The sequence below is a fragment of the Heptranchias perlo genome, chromosome 1 (genome assembly GCF_035084215.1).
Source record: "Heptranchias perlo isolate sHepPer1 chromosome 1, sHepPer1.hap1, whole genome shotgun sequence".
NCBI lineage: Eukaryota > Metazoa > Chordata > Chondrichthyes > Hexanchiformes > Hexanchidae > Heptranchias > Heptranchias perlo.
The window spans coordinates 170,424,603-170,441,096 of NC_090325.1; the positions used below are offsets into that span (position 1 = coordinate 170,424,603).

Below are 16,494 nucleotides of genomic sequence, written 5' to 3' on the forward strand. Positions count from 1 at the left end.
TTCTCTTGATAGGTCTAAATTTATATTAGGAAAAAGTCTAATCTGTTAGATCAAACCTTAATGACCAATAGAAATAAGGGACATGAATCTCAACTTTTAAATGTTACTAAACCAATATCAACTATTGGGTGGGGAAGGGGAGGGAGTGGTCTGACATACTAAGTCAAATTTAGTTAATTACACTCACTGGAAAACAAATCCAACTTGCTATTTTGTTATCTCCCATGGTTTTTCTGTATACGCTAAGATATAATGGCTACTGGTAAAAATGTTAAAAGCCTGATTTTTTTTTTTGCATTTAACTTCCATAATATGGACACAAATTTTAAGGTTCTGTCTCTAGTTCAAATTGCATGTTTTTTACTTTTTTTTTTACAAGCGTTACCTTATAAAATAAGATATTTAATATACTATAAAATATGAAGCTATAATAGGTATTGAAAATTATACTACCAAAAGATGTTTATTTCCCCCCACCTAGTGTGCTATCCTTTCACCAGCGTTTAAAGTGCGTGAGTTTTCCATCACCGATGTAGTTCCTTTTCCAATCACTTTGAAATGGAAATCTACAACTGAAGAAGGGTTGGGGTGAGTTTAAAAAAAAATCTTAAGTACCTGCATGTTGATATCATTGTCAATGCTCCTATTGTAAACAATTGTTGTAAACATTGCATCCTTTTCTTGGGTGGAGGGAAAGAGGAAGAAGGAATATTTAAACTGAGCTGATAGTATTGGGAGGGACTGGCTTGGCATTAGTATGCCTAGCATTATGAGAGCTTAATTAAAGCTAAAGTCCTAGTTTAATAATTCCACTGTTATTCATTTCCCTCATATTAGGAGGTACGAAATCTCTTCCCAGTGATTTTGTGCTGATGTCACCACTTTACAACAGCCCACTAACTTACTTTCTCATCCACGTACCATAGTTGCCTAGTTTAATTAAGTTCTAGAGAAAGAGTTTATTGAATATGCATATTAACTGTCAAGGTATTGCATATAGTGCCATGTAGTCGACCCTCACTTTTTGAATAAAGGCCTAGGACTTGCATCAGTTTGCTTTTCTCTACTAAAGGTTCTTGAGTTCTTGAATCAGACCTCTTGTCAAAGTATGGGGCGGAGTCTCCAACTTCTCCACTGGAGTAGATTAGACAAACAATATCTCTGTTATCTTAGTATGAATTTTTGTTTCTTGTTCAAGTTTCCCAGGAAGCATTGATTAGTTCTGGCTGGTAAATCCCCAGAAAATAGACTAGGCATACAAAAAAAGTTAGTTTTAGATCATAAGATAATACCAGTGTCTAGTCCTATGACCTCTAAACTGCTATGTTGAGAACAGATAAAGTGGGCAAAAACAGATGGTATTAGCATGCGTGAACATTTTGAATTTTACACTTGGTCCAGAAAGCATGTCCCAGTTGTGCTGTGATCATACAATATGATCTTCAGCACTGACCAATGTAATACGTTTCCTGAAAGTGTCCTGTAGTTTTTCTCAGGTGCACAGAATACATCTGTAAGACACAACTGTGCCATGTTTCCCACAGTGATAAGCTAGATGAGCACAGTAAGCCCAAGATGTCTACTCACACCAGGAAGATATTGCTGGGGATATGTTGTTTCTCATTTCCAAGGGAACGTAAACATCGACTGGTACTGAGATATCCACTACACTGACTTGCATCAAAATCAGAGGGCACAGTACAGCCACTGTTTCTAAAATGTACCTTATCTGTCTAGTGACAAGGGACTCTCCAAGTGGGGACATCTCCACTCCGAGATCTCAGCACAATCCTGGTATTGGTGAATCAACCCTGGTTCTGGTCAGAGTCAGTTGGCCTTCAAACTTAAAACAAAGTACAAATATCTTCTGAGGAAAATATGGAAGCTTCCCAACCATAACCTGAGAAAATATCTTGCAGACCACTCAACCTTTTGCATTCCAACACCCCTACCCCATCCCATTGCCGATGGGTCACCTCTACCTGTATGGGTTTGGTCCTGGCCACACTATTTTCATTGGAGCCTCTTCCCTCAAACATCCACAAAGTCTCTGGGGCGAGAAGGATTCAAGGAAATGCAGACAATATAGCGGGGAATCATTGAGCATATTGTTATGTCCAATCTAGACTCCCTGAACAAAAGGTCACACTAGACACCGCCCCCCCACCCCCCCCAGCTAGCGCATCCCCTACATTAGAGTGGAACCAAAAGAATTTTACAGCACAGAAACGGGCCATTCTGCCCAACACGTCTGTCCTGGTGTTTATGTTCCACACAAACCTCCACTCTTTACTTTGTCTTATCTTATCAACATATTCTTCTATTCCTTTCTCCCTCATGTTCTTAACTAAGTTTCCCCTTAAATGCATTTATGCTAATCGCCTCAACCACTCCATATGGTAGCAAGTTCCACATTCTCACCACTGAGTAAAGAAATTTCCCCTGAGTTCCTTATTGGATTTATTACTGACTATCTTGTATATAGCTGTCAGGTCACCTCTGCCTTCTCTTTTTTTTCTAGGGGAAAAGAGCCCCAGCCTGATCAGTCTTTTCTGATAGTTGTACTCTTAGTTCTGGTATCATCCTTGTAAATCTTTTTTTGCACTTTCTCCAGTGCTTTTATATCCTTTTTGTAATATGGAGACCAGAACTGTGCACACTGCTCTAAGTGTGGTCTAACTAAGATTCTATATAATGTTTAACATAACTTCTTTGCTTTTGAATACTATAACTCTAGAAATGAACCCCAGTGCTTAGTTTGCACTTTTTAAACCTTTGTTACCCTGTGTTGCTGCTTTTTAATTTGTGAATCTGTACCCCTAGACCCCATTGCACCTCTAGCCCGTTTAAACTTTTATTTTCTACTGGAGTAGGTGGCCTCCCTCTGAAATGCACCACCTCACACTTATTTATATTGAAATTCATTTGCCATTTATGCACTCATTCTGCAAGTTTGTTAATTTTCTCAGTCTTCCTCAATATGAACTATACTCAAATGTTGATATCGTACTTCCGGTTCCCGAATCCAAATCATTTATGGTTTCCATTCCAGGGATCTTGTGTAGACTACTGTGTTTTCCACAGGTTTCCTCATGGCTGCATACTTGCAGCCCATTTTTAACAAGGTCCGGGCCAATGTAAACAAACCACCATCATTTGGCACTAATATAGAACAAGAATACAATATTGACTGAAACAGCATAATTGTTGGTTGCTGCATCTTCGAGGACCAAATGCAGACTCCTCATTGCAACAGTCCTTGTGGGCTTGGGATGTATGGAAGACTGGCATGTCTAACAATCTTGTCACTAAACATTTAACTCCTGCACACAATAACACCTTTCTCAAATTAAACCCAATTGCTGAAATGGCATTAATGCAGAGACCTTTCTCTTAGTCCCCCCCCCCCTCCCAAAACGCTGGGTTCATTGGTGTCAGTTGCTCCCTTAAGCAGTCTATTCTGCTTTTACACGAAAGTTAACTCCCACTGTCCTGTATCTGGTAGCAGGACTTGGAAGTGTAACAATGAAACTTATGATCTGGACCGGATCTGTGTCTGATGCACATTCTCCTTTAATCTCTCCAAAGGCAGACAGAATTAACACTAGGTGAGCTGTCTTTTTTGTTTCATTTCATAAGCTGCATAATTCCATAGTAATTAAAACACTTTGTACAATCCATTCAACTTCTGTTTGCGTACTATTACAAAAATAAAGATCACAAATACACAGTGTCAGCTGTGCCTCAGTTGGTAGCACTCTTGCCTCTGAGTCAGAAGGTTATGGGTTCACGTCCCACTCCAGAGGCTTGAGCACATAATCCAGGCTGACACTCCAGTGCAGTACTGAGGGATGAGACATTAAACCAAGGCCCTGTCTGCCCTCTCAGGTGGACATAAAAGATCCCATGGCACTATTCGAAGAGGAGCAGGGGAGTTCTCCCTGGTGTCCTGGCTGATATTTGTCCCTCAACCAACATCACTGAAACAGATTGTCTGGTCATTATCACATTGCTGTTTGTGGGACCTTGCTGCGTGCAAATTGGCTGCTGCGTTTCCTACATTGCAACAGTGACTACACTTCAAAAGTACTTCAGTGACTGTAAACTGCTTTGGGACATCCTGAGATCATGAAAGGTGCTATATAAATGCACATCTTTCTTTTACTAGTCCACTTGTGGATGGGCTATTTTGAGCTAAATAGTTTAGGGTGGATTCTGGGACGCAAGTACAAGTTATGAAAGCATAGAATTAGGTTAGATGCAGAGAGTTGTTGACCTCTTCCCAATGCGTGCAGTGAGTGCGGACTTTTTGGAAAACATTGAAAAAGAACAGACAAGTTTCAACGGATGGAATGGTACGTGGGTCATTGGGAGCTAGTGTCACCAGTCACTGATCTCCTAGAGCTAGCTTGATTGTCTTCATCGGTCAGAGAAGAATTTCCCTGAGTTTTTCCTAAATTGGCCTTTTTTTTTCCTTTTTTTGTTTCTCCCCAGGTGATTGCATAACTTGGGGGCATGAGGAGGGGGCTGAAGGTTGATACTGATTTGGGTATAGTAGGGTAGGGACAGGCTCAATGGACTAGCTAATCTTTTCCTGTCCTCCTCCATCATATGTTATCTCCCCATGCTTCCCCAACCCCCAACAAGGATGATTGAATAAGGTGACTATGCTGGAGATTATTTGTGCAATGGAAGAGTACAACATTTTTGGGGTTTGGGGTTTTGTACTAAATGACAGACTAGAAAAGCACTTACACATATGTATGCCACTGCCTAGAGGTAGTTTACTTCTTTGCTGGGACATACCAAATCAATATCAGAATGAACTATTTAAAAATGTAGTAACACAAGCTAGGTAACATTTTGCAAAAACAGAATAGTGAGCATTAAATCATTAAGTATTTTGTAATTGTTTCTGAACGTCTGAATTGTTTCAGAGAGTGTGAAGTTTTCAGCAAAAACCATCCAGCACCATTCTCCAAAGTCATCACTTTCTACAAAAAAGAGCCTTTTGACCTGGACGCATATTACAGTAATCCACGGGAACTTTTATATGCAGATTCCAGAATAGGTGAGGTAACTTCTTAAAAAAATTAAACCAAGAAAACATTTTTTAAAGAAGTCTTCCCATGCTTTTAATTTGTTAAATGTATTGAGCACGTTCAACCGTGATCAAGATTACATATTATATATCTATCTGTAGCTATATAGCACCCTAATCAAATTTAAATGTCCATAAAGCTGTCGTGTGGTTCAAAGTTGTGCTATAAAATTAACTTGTTGCTTTGGGGAAGGGGAGAATAAGGATGTGGGTTGGAGAATAGAATAGAAAATAACATCCCATTTAGTTTATGTATTGGTTAAACTTTTAATTGTTTTTTCTAGTTGCACTATTTTCCATTATTTATTTATATTTTAATGAACAAACTAGAAGTGTAAGATTTTAACTTGGTGTCCCATAGTTCTCCTTTTTATGACAGGTAAATGTGCTCCAGAAAGTATAGGTCTTGGGCTGACTTCATGGGGATTGATGCCTTTGTTTTGGTATATGCTGCAAACATTATTTCATCTACGAAGTATTCTGAAAGCTGCTTGGCATTTGAAATGATGTGGAGATGCCGGTGATGGACTGGGGTGAACAAATGTAAGGAATCTTACAACACCAGGTTATAGTCCAACAGTTTTATTTGAAAATCACAATCTTTCGGAGCTTACCTCCTTCAGGTGAGTGAGTGAGAGGTTCTAAAATCGAATATCATATATTAGGCTGGGAGACAATCACAGCAATCAAAGGTGTCGTTGGTGTTCAGACAGGTTAGCCACGGAAAACATTACATCCCAGTATACTGAATACACAATGGGTCAGATTACAGAGAGAGAGAGGGCGAGAATTAAAAGACAATTTTTTTCTCCGCTGGTGGGTTTACATGTAGCGTGACATGAACCCAAGATCCCGGTTGAGGCCGTCCTCATGGGTGCGGAACTTGGCTATCAGTTTCTGCTCGACGATTTTGCGTTGTGTGTCTCCAAGGTGGCCTTCGAGACACGACAACACAAAATCGTCGAGCAGAAACTGATAGCCAAGTTCCGCACCCATGAGGACGGCCTCAACCGGGATCTTGGGTTCATGTCACGCTCCACATAACCCCACCAGCGGGGGAAAAAAAGTTGTCTGTTTTTAATACAATTGGACATTGTCTCTGTCTCTGTCTCTGTGTAATCTGACCCATTGTGTATTCAGTATACTGGGATGTAATGTTTTCCGTGGCTAACCTGTCTGAACACCAACGACACCTTTGATTGCTGTGATTGTCTCCCAGCCTAATATATGCTGTGCGATTTTAGAACCTCTCTCTCACTCACCTGACTAAGGAGGTAAAGCTCCGAAAGCTTGTGATTTTCAAATAAAACTGTTGGACTATAACCTGGTGTTGTAAGATTCCTTACATTTGGCATTTGAAAGATAATGTTCTGAGGTTTGGTGTATATCTATCATGAATTTCAGCAAGCAGGTATAAATGTAAAATTTGAATTTTCCTGATGCAAAACACAATTGAGTAAAAAATCTACGATGTCCATCTACCCTCCACATTCCAATTTGATTGATTCGTCCCCATTTTACTACATGGAAGTGATCTTAGGATGCTGTTCGATTCATACAACATATACAGTGTTTTTCCAACTCCATGGATATACCAATGAATTCATTATGCCTTGGTTGTTCTTCTTTCATTGGCAGTAATGTTCTTGATGTGCAAGGAAAGTTTCTTAAATCTATTTTTAAAAGAAAAAAAAATGTAGTTCAATCTAAAGATGTGGGTGTTGCTGGCAAGGCTGGCATTTATTGCCTATCCCTAGTTGTCCTTGGGAAGGTGGTGGTGGGCCGCCTTCTTGAACCATTGCAGTCCGTGGGATAAAGTTGCTCCCATGGTGCTGTTAGGTAGGAAGCTGCAGGATTTTGACCCAGCGACAATGAAGGAACCGCGATATGTATCCAAGTCAGGTTGGTGTGTGACTTAGTGGGGAACTTGAAGGTGGCGGGGGGTCCTGCAGAAAAAAGCTTGGCGAATTGCTGCATTACATCCTGTTGATAGTACACACTGCAACCACCGTATGCTGGTGGTGGAATGATTGCATGTTTAAGCTGGTAGATGAGGTGCAGATCAATCAGACTGCTTTGTCCTGGATGGTGTTAAACTTCGAGTGTTTTTACAGCTGCACCCATCTCGGCAAGTGTAGAATAATCAATCACAGTTCTGACTAGTGCCTTGTATGTGGTTGAGGTTTTGGGGACTCAGGAAGTGAGCTGCTCACTACAGAATACCCTGCCTCTGACTCGCTCTAGTGTCCACAGCATTTATGCGGATAGTCCAGTGAGTTTCTGGTCACTGGCACCCCCAGGAGGATGATGGTAATGTCATTGGGTGATGGTCAGGCGCTGTGTTGGAGATGGTGATTGCCCAGCACTTGTGGCATGAATGTTACTTTCCACTTATCAGCCCACGTCTGAATGTTGTCCAAGTCTTGCACATACAGGCATGGACTGCTTCATTATCTGAGGAGTTGGGAATGGAGCTGCTTGGTGCTGCAGTCGATCAAATTGATGTCCAGGTCAGTCATTCCTGCCTCACCTGGAATTCAGCTTGTGTCCATGTTTGGACCAAGGCTGTAATGAGGTCTGGAGCTGAGTATTTGTCATGTGGAATGAATTGAGTTGGCTGACGACCGGTATCTGTGATGGTAGGGACCTCAGGAAGAGGCTGAGAAGGATTGTCCACTCGACGCTTCTGGCTGAAGATTGTTGCAAGCCCTTCAGCCTTGTCTTTTTTGCACTCGTGCTGGACTCTGCCATCATTGAGGATAGAGATGTTCGTGGAGCCTCCTCCCGTTAGTTGCTTAATTGTCCTCCACCTTTTGCAACTGGATGTGGCAGGACTGCAGAGCTTCGACCTGATCCATTGGTTGCGGGATCGTTTAGCTCTGTCTAAAACATGCTGCTTCCACTGTTTAGTATGAATGATGTCTTGTGTTGTAGCTTCACCAGGTTGGCATCTCATTTTCAGGTATGCCTGGTGCTGCTCCCGTATGCTCTTCTATGCTCTTGACCCAGCGTTTATCATCTGGCTCGATGATGGAGGAATATAGCATATGCCCAGCCATGAGGTTACAGATTGTGGTGAAATACAATTCTGCTGCTGATGGCCCACAGCGCCGCATGGATGCCCTGTTTTGAGCTGCTAGATCTGTTCCTAATCTATCCCACTTAGCACGATAGTGCCACACGACATGATGTAGGGTGTCCTCAGTGTGAAGACAAGACTTGGTCTCCATGAGGACTGTGCAGTGGTCACTCCTACAATGCTGTTGTGGACAGATGCATCTGCAACAGGTAGATTGGTGAGGACAAGGTAGAGTACGGTTCCTTCGTGTTGATTCACACACCACCTGTTGAGTGGAATCCTCCTTGTTCAACATTAGCTGCACTTGAGGAAAATTCCCCTTTTCCAGTCGCTTTCATCTTGGTGTTCATATTCAGTTGATGATTTTCTCTCAAATTTTTCAATCAGTTCCACCACCAGGATTTGAACATTGTTCATGAGTTTTTCCAGTACCGGGCAGCCGTAAGAAACAATATTGCTTTGTGTGCAAGTATAGAGGAATCATGTTCCGTGTTTGAGGTTGTATTTTCCACTTGTACTGAACATTAGGGAGCAGAACATCTTTGGGAAATATACAGTACTAAATTCACTGTACAGTGTAGTTTTCCTGAACTGGCCAAGACTGGAACAAAACCAACATGTTACACTGGTTTCATTCCCATTTTGCAGCAAGACACTTATTTGGGTTTCAGATTGCTTGGAAAACATCACCCAACATGTCAAGTTGCTGCACAATGCACTGTGTGGAAGTTGCACAAATTGAAATGTTAGGACTAGTATAATTGCCCAAAATTATCCTTTTAACAAAAAAACAAAATTCTTATCTTGACGTGCTCATTCGTCTTCCCCCACCACCCCCCCCTCCCCAAACCCCCATTGGAGGTGGCAACTCCATGGTACAGTTTCACTGGTTGTTACCGATTTTTGATTGTCTAGACAGTTGGTGAGCTTCTTGACTGGCCATAGCAGATCCTGAGCCTACAATTGCTAGCAGGGTCACTGGTGATTGGGAGTAAGAACCAAGTCCTTCCATCCCTTCCCCCTCGAATGCTGAGGCCAGACCACGGGTGGCAGGGCTATAGTGATAGGGATTCGATTGTAAGGGGAACAGATAGGCGTTTCTGCGGCCGCAAACGTGACTCCAGGATGGTATGTTGCCTCCCTGGTGCTAGGGTCAAGGATGTCACGGAACGGCTGCAAGACATTCTGGAGGGGGAGGGTGAACAGCCAGTAGTCGTGGTCCATATTGGTACCAACGACACAGGTTTTTAAAAAAAAAAGGATAAGGTCCTGCAAGGTGAATTCAAGGAGTTAGGAGATAAATTAAAAAGCAGGACCTCAAAGGTAGTGATCTCAGGATTACTACCAGTGCCACGTGCTAGTGAGTATAGGAATAGGAGAACAGACGGGATGAATGCGTGGCTGCAGGGATGATGTAGGAGGGAGGGATTTAGATTCCTGGGGAAGGTGGGACCTGTATAAGCGAGACGGGTTACACCCGAGCAGGACCGGGACCGATGTCCTCGTGGGGGTGTTTGCTAGTGCTGTGGGGGAAGGTTTAAACTAGGGTGGCAGGGGGATGGGAACCTGAGCGGGGAGTCAGAAGGGAGTAAAGTTGAGAGCAGCAAGAGAGGGGAAGACCCAGGGGAAATTTACAATACAAATAGTACAAACAGTTACTCAAGAACAAGTGAAAGGGAGAAGCGTAGAGCAGTGGAAAGAAAGTGTACTTTAGGCACTACAGATCAAGTGAAAACTAGAAGGTGTAAGGCAATTATCCCAGCATCAAAGCTGAAGGTCAGACTAAAAGTTCTATATACAAATGCACGGAGTATAAGGAATAAATTAAATGAACTACAGGTTCAAATTCAAATTGGAGGGTATGACATGATAGCTATTACTGAGACATGGCTGCAGGATGGTCAGGATTGGGAACTAAATATACCGGGTTATAAGGTCTACAGGAGAGATGGGGAAAATGGAAGAGGGGGAGGAGTAGCCTTAGTGATTAGAGATTAAATCAATTCAATGATAAAGGAGGATATAACGAGAGGTAAGCAGCCAACAGAGACCTTATGGGTTGAATTGAGAAATAGGAAAGGATCTAAGACTATAGTGGGAGTTGTATATAGGAGCCCTGGCAGCAGCTCTGAAATGCTATAAATGCAGAGATTAGACAAGTGTGTAAGAAAGGCATAGTGGTCTTAATGGGGGACTTTAACCTTCACATAGATTGGGAAAAGCAGACTAGCAACTGTCAGAAAGGTAGTAAATTTCTTGAGTGTGTCCGGGATAGTTTTCTACAGCAGTATGTCCTAGAGGCAACAAGGGGGCAAGCCATACTAGATTTAGTAATGAGTAATGAACCAGATCTAGTTAACAGCTTAACTGTGCGTGAACATCTATCCAATAGCGATCATAACATGATCGAGTTCAACGTAGTGTTTGAAAGGGAAAAAAGCGAGTCAGCTGCCAAGATTCTAGACTTGGGTAAGGCCGACGTCAATGGGATGAGACAGAGACTGTCCACAGTAAACTGGGCAAATCTGTTAATGGGTAAAACGACTGATCATTTAACGAGATACAGAACTGGTTTATACCCCTGAGGGGCAAGAACTCTACTTGCCAAAAAAAAAGCCATGGACAACTAAAGAGGTAAGGGACAGTATAAGACGTAAGGAAAGGGCATACAAAAAGGCAAAAAATAGCACAGATCCTGGTGAATGGGAAAGATACAAAGATCAACAAAGGGTCACAAAACAGATAGTAAGAGCTACAAAAAGAGAGTATGAAAAGAAACTTGCAAGGGATATCAAAACCAATACAAAGAACTTTTATAGTTTTATTAGGAAAAAGAGGGTGGTCAGGAGCAGTGTTGGCCCCTTAAAAACTGAAAGTGGGGAAATGGCGGACATGTTGAATAATTACTTTGCGCCAGTATTTACAGTAGAAAAAGAGGATAGCATGCCAGAAATCCCAAGAAAACTAATATTGAATCGGGGACAGGGACTCGATAAAATTAATATAAGTAAAGCAACAGTAATGAAGAAAATAATAGCACTAAAGAGTGACATCCCCAGGACCCAGATGGTTTCCATCCCAGGTTTTTAAAGGAAGTAGGTGAGCAGATTGCAGATGCCCTAACTATAATCTTTCAAAGTTCTCTAGATTCAGGAACTGTCCCTCTAGATTGGAAAATTGCACATGTCACTCTGCTTTTTAAGAAAGGAGAGAGAGGATAACCGGGGAATTATAGACCAGTTAGCCTGACATCTGTTGTGGGGAAATTGCTGGAGTCTATAATTAAGGATAGGGTGACTGAACACCTCGAATTTTCAGTTTATCAGGGAGAGCCAGCATGGATTTGTGAACGGTAGGTCGTGCCTGACAAACCTGATTGAATTTTTTGAAGAGGTGACTAAAGTAGTGGACTGGGGAATGTCAATGGATGTTATTTATATGGACTTCCAGAAGGCATTTGATAAGGTCCCACATAAGAGACTGTTAGCTAAGATAGAAGCCCATGGAATCTAAGGGAAAAGTACGGACTTGGTTAGGAAATTGGCTGAGCGAAAGGCGACAGAGAGTAGGGATAATGGGTAAGTATTCACATTGGCAGGATGTGACTAGTGGAGTCCCACAGGGATCTGTCTTGGGGCCTCAATTATTCACAATATTTATTAACGACTTAGATGAAGGCATAGTAAGTCTCATCGGCAAACTTAGATAGGACACAAAGATTGGTGGCATTGTAAGCAGTGTAGATGGAAACATAAAATTACAAAGCGATATTGATAGATTAGGTGAATGGGCAAAATTGTGACAAATGTGAGGTCATCCACTTTGGATCAAAAAAGGATAGAACAGGGTACTTTCTAAATGGTTAAAAAGTTTAAAAACAGTGGATGTCCAAAGGGACTTAGGGGTTCAGGTACATAGATCATTGAAGTGTCATGAACAGGTGCAGAAAATAATCAAGAAGGCAAATGGAATGTTGGCCTTTATATCTAGAGGGCTAGAGTACAGGGGGCAGAAGTTATGCTGCAGCTATACAAAACCCTGGTTAGACCGCACCTGGAGTACTGTGAGCAGTTCTGGGCACCACACCTTCGGAAGGACATATTGGCCTTGGAGGGAGTGCAGCGTAGGTTTACTAGAATGATACCCGGACTTCAAGGGTTAAGTTACGAGGAGAGATTACACAAATTGGGGTTGTATTCTCTGGAGTTTCGAAGGTTAAGGGGTGATCTGATCGAAGTTTATAAGATATTAAGGGGAACGGATAGGGTGGATAGAGAGAAACTATTTCTGCTGGTTGTGGATTCTAGGAGTAGGGGGGGCACAGTCTAAAAATTAGAGCCAGACCTTTCAGGAGTGAGATTAGAAAACATTTCTACACAAGGGTAGTAGAAGTTTGGAACTCTCTTCCGCAAACGGCAATTGATATTAGCTCAATTGCTACATTTAAATGTGAGATAGATAGCTTTTTGGCAACCAAAGGTATTAAGGGATATGGGCCAAAGGCAGGTATATGGAGTTAGATCACAGATCAGCCATGATCTTATCAAATGGCGGAGCAGGCACGAGGGGCTGAATGGCCTACTTCCTGTTCCTATGTTCCTAGTTCTAGTGCTCTGTCCACCACTTTAGTTGACCCAAGGATTCAACCTGGGACTTCCTTGAACTGTACAGTCCACTGCACACCCTGCAGTGCATTTACCCACTAAGCCATCTGAGCTTTTTTTAAAGATTAGGGGTATTTGAACTATATTAATACTTGAAACATCAATGGTAATTGTCAATTAGAATTTTAAAATTATAAATATCCCAAAATTGACTTTGTTCTGTGCAACCCTATTTGCCACTAGCATCTTGGAAAAGGATTTCAATTGAAATAACCTTCTCTATCCTGTGTTATCATGAGTATGGTATTAAGTTGCACATTCTTGTACTGAAGCATGTCTCCTGGAGTAGAAACTCTGTGGATTAGAACATGGGGTTGCCTTGTAGGTGAAGTATGAAATTCTCTCAGAATGCGGGACAGACCATAGGTCTGTAGTAGATAATTAACAAATACAACATATACAGATATTTAAGCATTGCTACTAGTGATTTGTAGCAAACCACTATTAAAATGCTGCCAATTGAAATTATTCCTCCCCAGCACAAATTATGAATCTCTGCATTTTTTTGTATAGATATTAGAGGCTGCTGTTTCAAATGCACAAATGTGATTTTCATTTTATGTGGCTCTTTGTACTATGGCCACTTGTAGCTTTTCCAATTGTCAAATTATGTCCCAAAACTGGCTGAAAACCATAATGCAAGCATTTTGGGGCATTAAAGAACAAAAAATAGTGTGTCTTATAAATAAGCGCTCTGCTGGTGCTTTATTGTAATCCTTACAATATAACTTTTATGCTTTGAATCAGGTCGCTTTACCATCCAGAATGTTACTCCTCAAATTGATGGTGACAGTTCCAAAGTCAAAGTCAAAGTTCGAGTCAATATCCATGGTATTTTCAATGTGTCCAGTGCATCACTGATTGAAAAACAGAGACCAGAGGGTGGTCAAGTTGAAGATGTTCCAATGGAAACAAACCAACCCTCCCAAGGCACAGTGAATGCAAAAATGGATGACCAGGTATAGTATGCAACTTACTTAGCATGTGTCAAGTCCAAAGCTGTGTCTTTTTTGGAAGCTTTAAATACATTTTTTAAAATTCTGATGCTCACTTTTTTTGCATTCATTTGGTGCTTTATTCCCTGCAGTTTTTCTTTTTAGTATTACACAATTAAAGTTAAAATTATCTGGCATGAATAGATTATTCGGTCTCCTTTTGAATCTCTGCCTCTCTAGGGTATGCTCCAGTCACTTGGCAAATGTGTCAGCAGGGTATTCCCAGTGGGGGAATCATAGCTGACTCAATCCTATTCTGTTGTGTTATCACATGATGTGCTGATCTAGCAGGGGTCATTGGATAGCGATTTGGGAGTGAGAACTCTGACTGTGATTTTCCCCTTTCCCTAATTCAGAACTACTGAGGCCAATAGATTCCTGATTAACTAGGGAGTCAAAGGTTATAGTAAGTAGACGGGAAAGTAGGGTTGAAGTCACAATCAGATCAGCCATGATCTTATCAAATGGCAGAGCAGGCTCGAGGGGACAAATGGCCTACTCCTGCTCTTGTAAATGTAAGGAATCTTACAACACCAGGTTATAGTCCAACAGTTTTATTTGAAAATCACCAAGCTTTCGGAGGCTTTCTCCTTCAAATAAAACTGTTGACTATAACCTGGTGTTGTAAGATTCCTTACATTTGTCCATCACCGGCATCTCCGCATCTTGATTTGTATGTAATTATAGCACCCCTACCTCCATCAAAGATGAGCTAACATAGCACAGACAAGGGAATGGACCTAGTCTTTATACGGTTCTAAGCTGAGACATTGGGATATCTCATACTATATTGTGAATCAAACAGTAGCATCAGTTTGAACTAGTGTTGAAGAACCAACCCTATTTTAATAGAAACAATTAGTTGCAGTGACCGTGTTATATAAAAACCAGCAATTCATGGCAAAATTAATTAACAGTTGCAACTGAGCTGCAAGATGACTAGTTTCAGGTTTGATTTTTCTGCTTTTCTAGAATATTGTACTAACTTTTTTTAAATTTCCATTAATTTTGTGTTTCCGTTCTTGCTGTACGCCAGCCTTGCTCTTCTCTAATAGAAGATGACATCTTTAGTTTGGAGGAGGTTTGTGTTGATCATATAACATTGAGGCTTGATGCCTTCTTAGTTACCTATGATTACCTACTCTGTACAATTTTAGCATCTCAAGTTTCTGATTTTAAGGTGACAACCTCATCTGCTACAATTGCTGCCTCCGGTGAATAATATTAACTCATACGCTTCAGCAAATCCCCAATTGGACAATAAACATTCCTGTGCCATAAATTTAATCCATAGTACTACCCTGTAATGCATTACTTTGCCTGTGTTTGCCTGTGGCCCTGTAGGTGTGTACATGCTTATGACAGTTAATAGGAGGCTGTTTATTCTGATTTGGTTTAAGCATATAATGTACAGTGTATAGATTTCTTTCACTTTTTTTTGTTTTGAGACTTCAAAGACTATTAATTAAGTATCCTTGATGTGTTTTGTCTCCTAATTATGGTTATATATGTTAAAACTAAAGATGCACATTGGTGCATTTAATACTTCAAATCTATTCCAGACGTCCAGGAAACCAATAGAACAGTATAACTTATCAAACTTCAGTCAATTGATTCTTGGCTCAGTGGTAGCACTCTCCCTTCTGAGTCAGAAGGTCATGGGTTCAAGCCCCACTCCAGCAACTTGAACACACAGTCTGGGTTGATGCTTCAGTGTTGTACTAAGAGAGTGCTGTAATGTTGGAAATGCAGACTTTTGGATGAGACGTTAAGTCATCTGCCTCCTCAGGTGGACATAAGATCCCCAGGCCAATATTTATATCTCAACCAACATAACTGAAACAGATTATAATTAATCTCATTGTTTGCAGGACCTTGCTCTGCGCAAATTGGCTACTGTGTTTCATAGGAACAGGAGTAGGTCATTCAGCCCCTCGAGCCTGTTAAATTAGATTATTGCTGATCTGTATCTTAACTCTCTTTACCTGCCTTGGTTCCATAACCATTAAAACCCTTGCCTAACAAAAATCTATCAATCTCTGTTCTAAAATTTTCAATTAACCTGGTTGCAACAGCTTTTTGGAGGAAGAGTTTTCCAGATTTCCAGCACCCTTTGTGCTTCCTGACATCATCCCTGAACTGCCTAACTCTAATTTTAAGGTTATGCCCCCTTGTTCTGGACTCCCCCACCAGACAAAATTGTTTTTCTCTATCAAATTCTTTAATCATCTTAAACAGCTCAATTATACCACCCCTTAATCTTCTATACTGAAGGGAATATAAGAAATAGGAGTAGGCCACATAGCCCTTAGAGCCTGCTCCGCCATTCAGTCAAATCATGGCTGATCTTCGACCTCAACTCCACTTTCCCCTGCCCAATCCTCCATATCCCTTGATTCCCCTAGAGTCCAGGAATCTGTCTATCTCCGCCTTGAATATACTCAACGACTCAGCATCCACAGCCCTCTGGGTAGAGAATTCCAAAGATTCACAACCCTGTGAGTGAAGACAAACAGCCAGCATTCAGAGGTTTGATAAGTTATACAGTTCTATTGGTTTTCTGGATGTCTGGAATAAATTTAAAGTATTAAATGCACCAATGTGCACCCTTTTAGTTTTAGGAGACAGTGCACACTCTGATGGAATACAAGCCTC

General features: G+C 41.2%; 1 protein-coding gene across 1 annotated transcript in view; it reads left to right on the top strand.

The window, feature by feature from the left end:
* Positions 1-16,494, top strand: part of hspa4l (heat shock protein 4 like) — a 75,994-nt gene that overhangs the window by 43,788 nt on the left and 15,712 nt on the right. Inside the window, exons 10-12 of the mRNA XM_067993524.1 lie at positions 482-588; positions 4,938-5,071; positions 13,592-13,803. Of these exons, the coding sequence (XP_067849625.1) occupies positions 482-588; positions 4,938-5,071; positions 13,592-13,803 (453 nt within the window). The remainder of the gene's footprint in view (positions 1-481; positions 589-4,937; positions 5,072-13,591; positions 13,804-16,494) is intronic.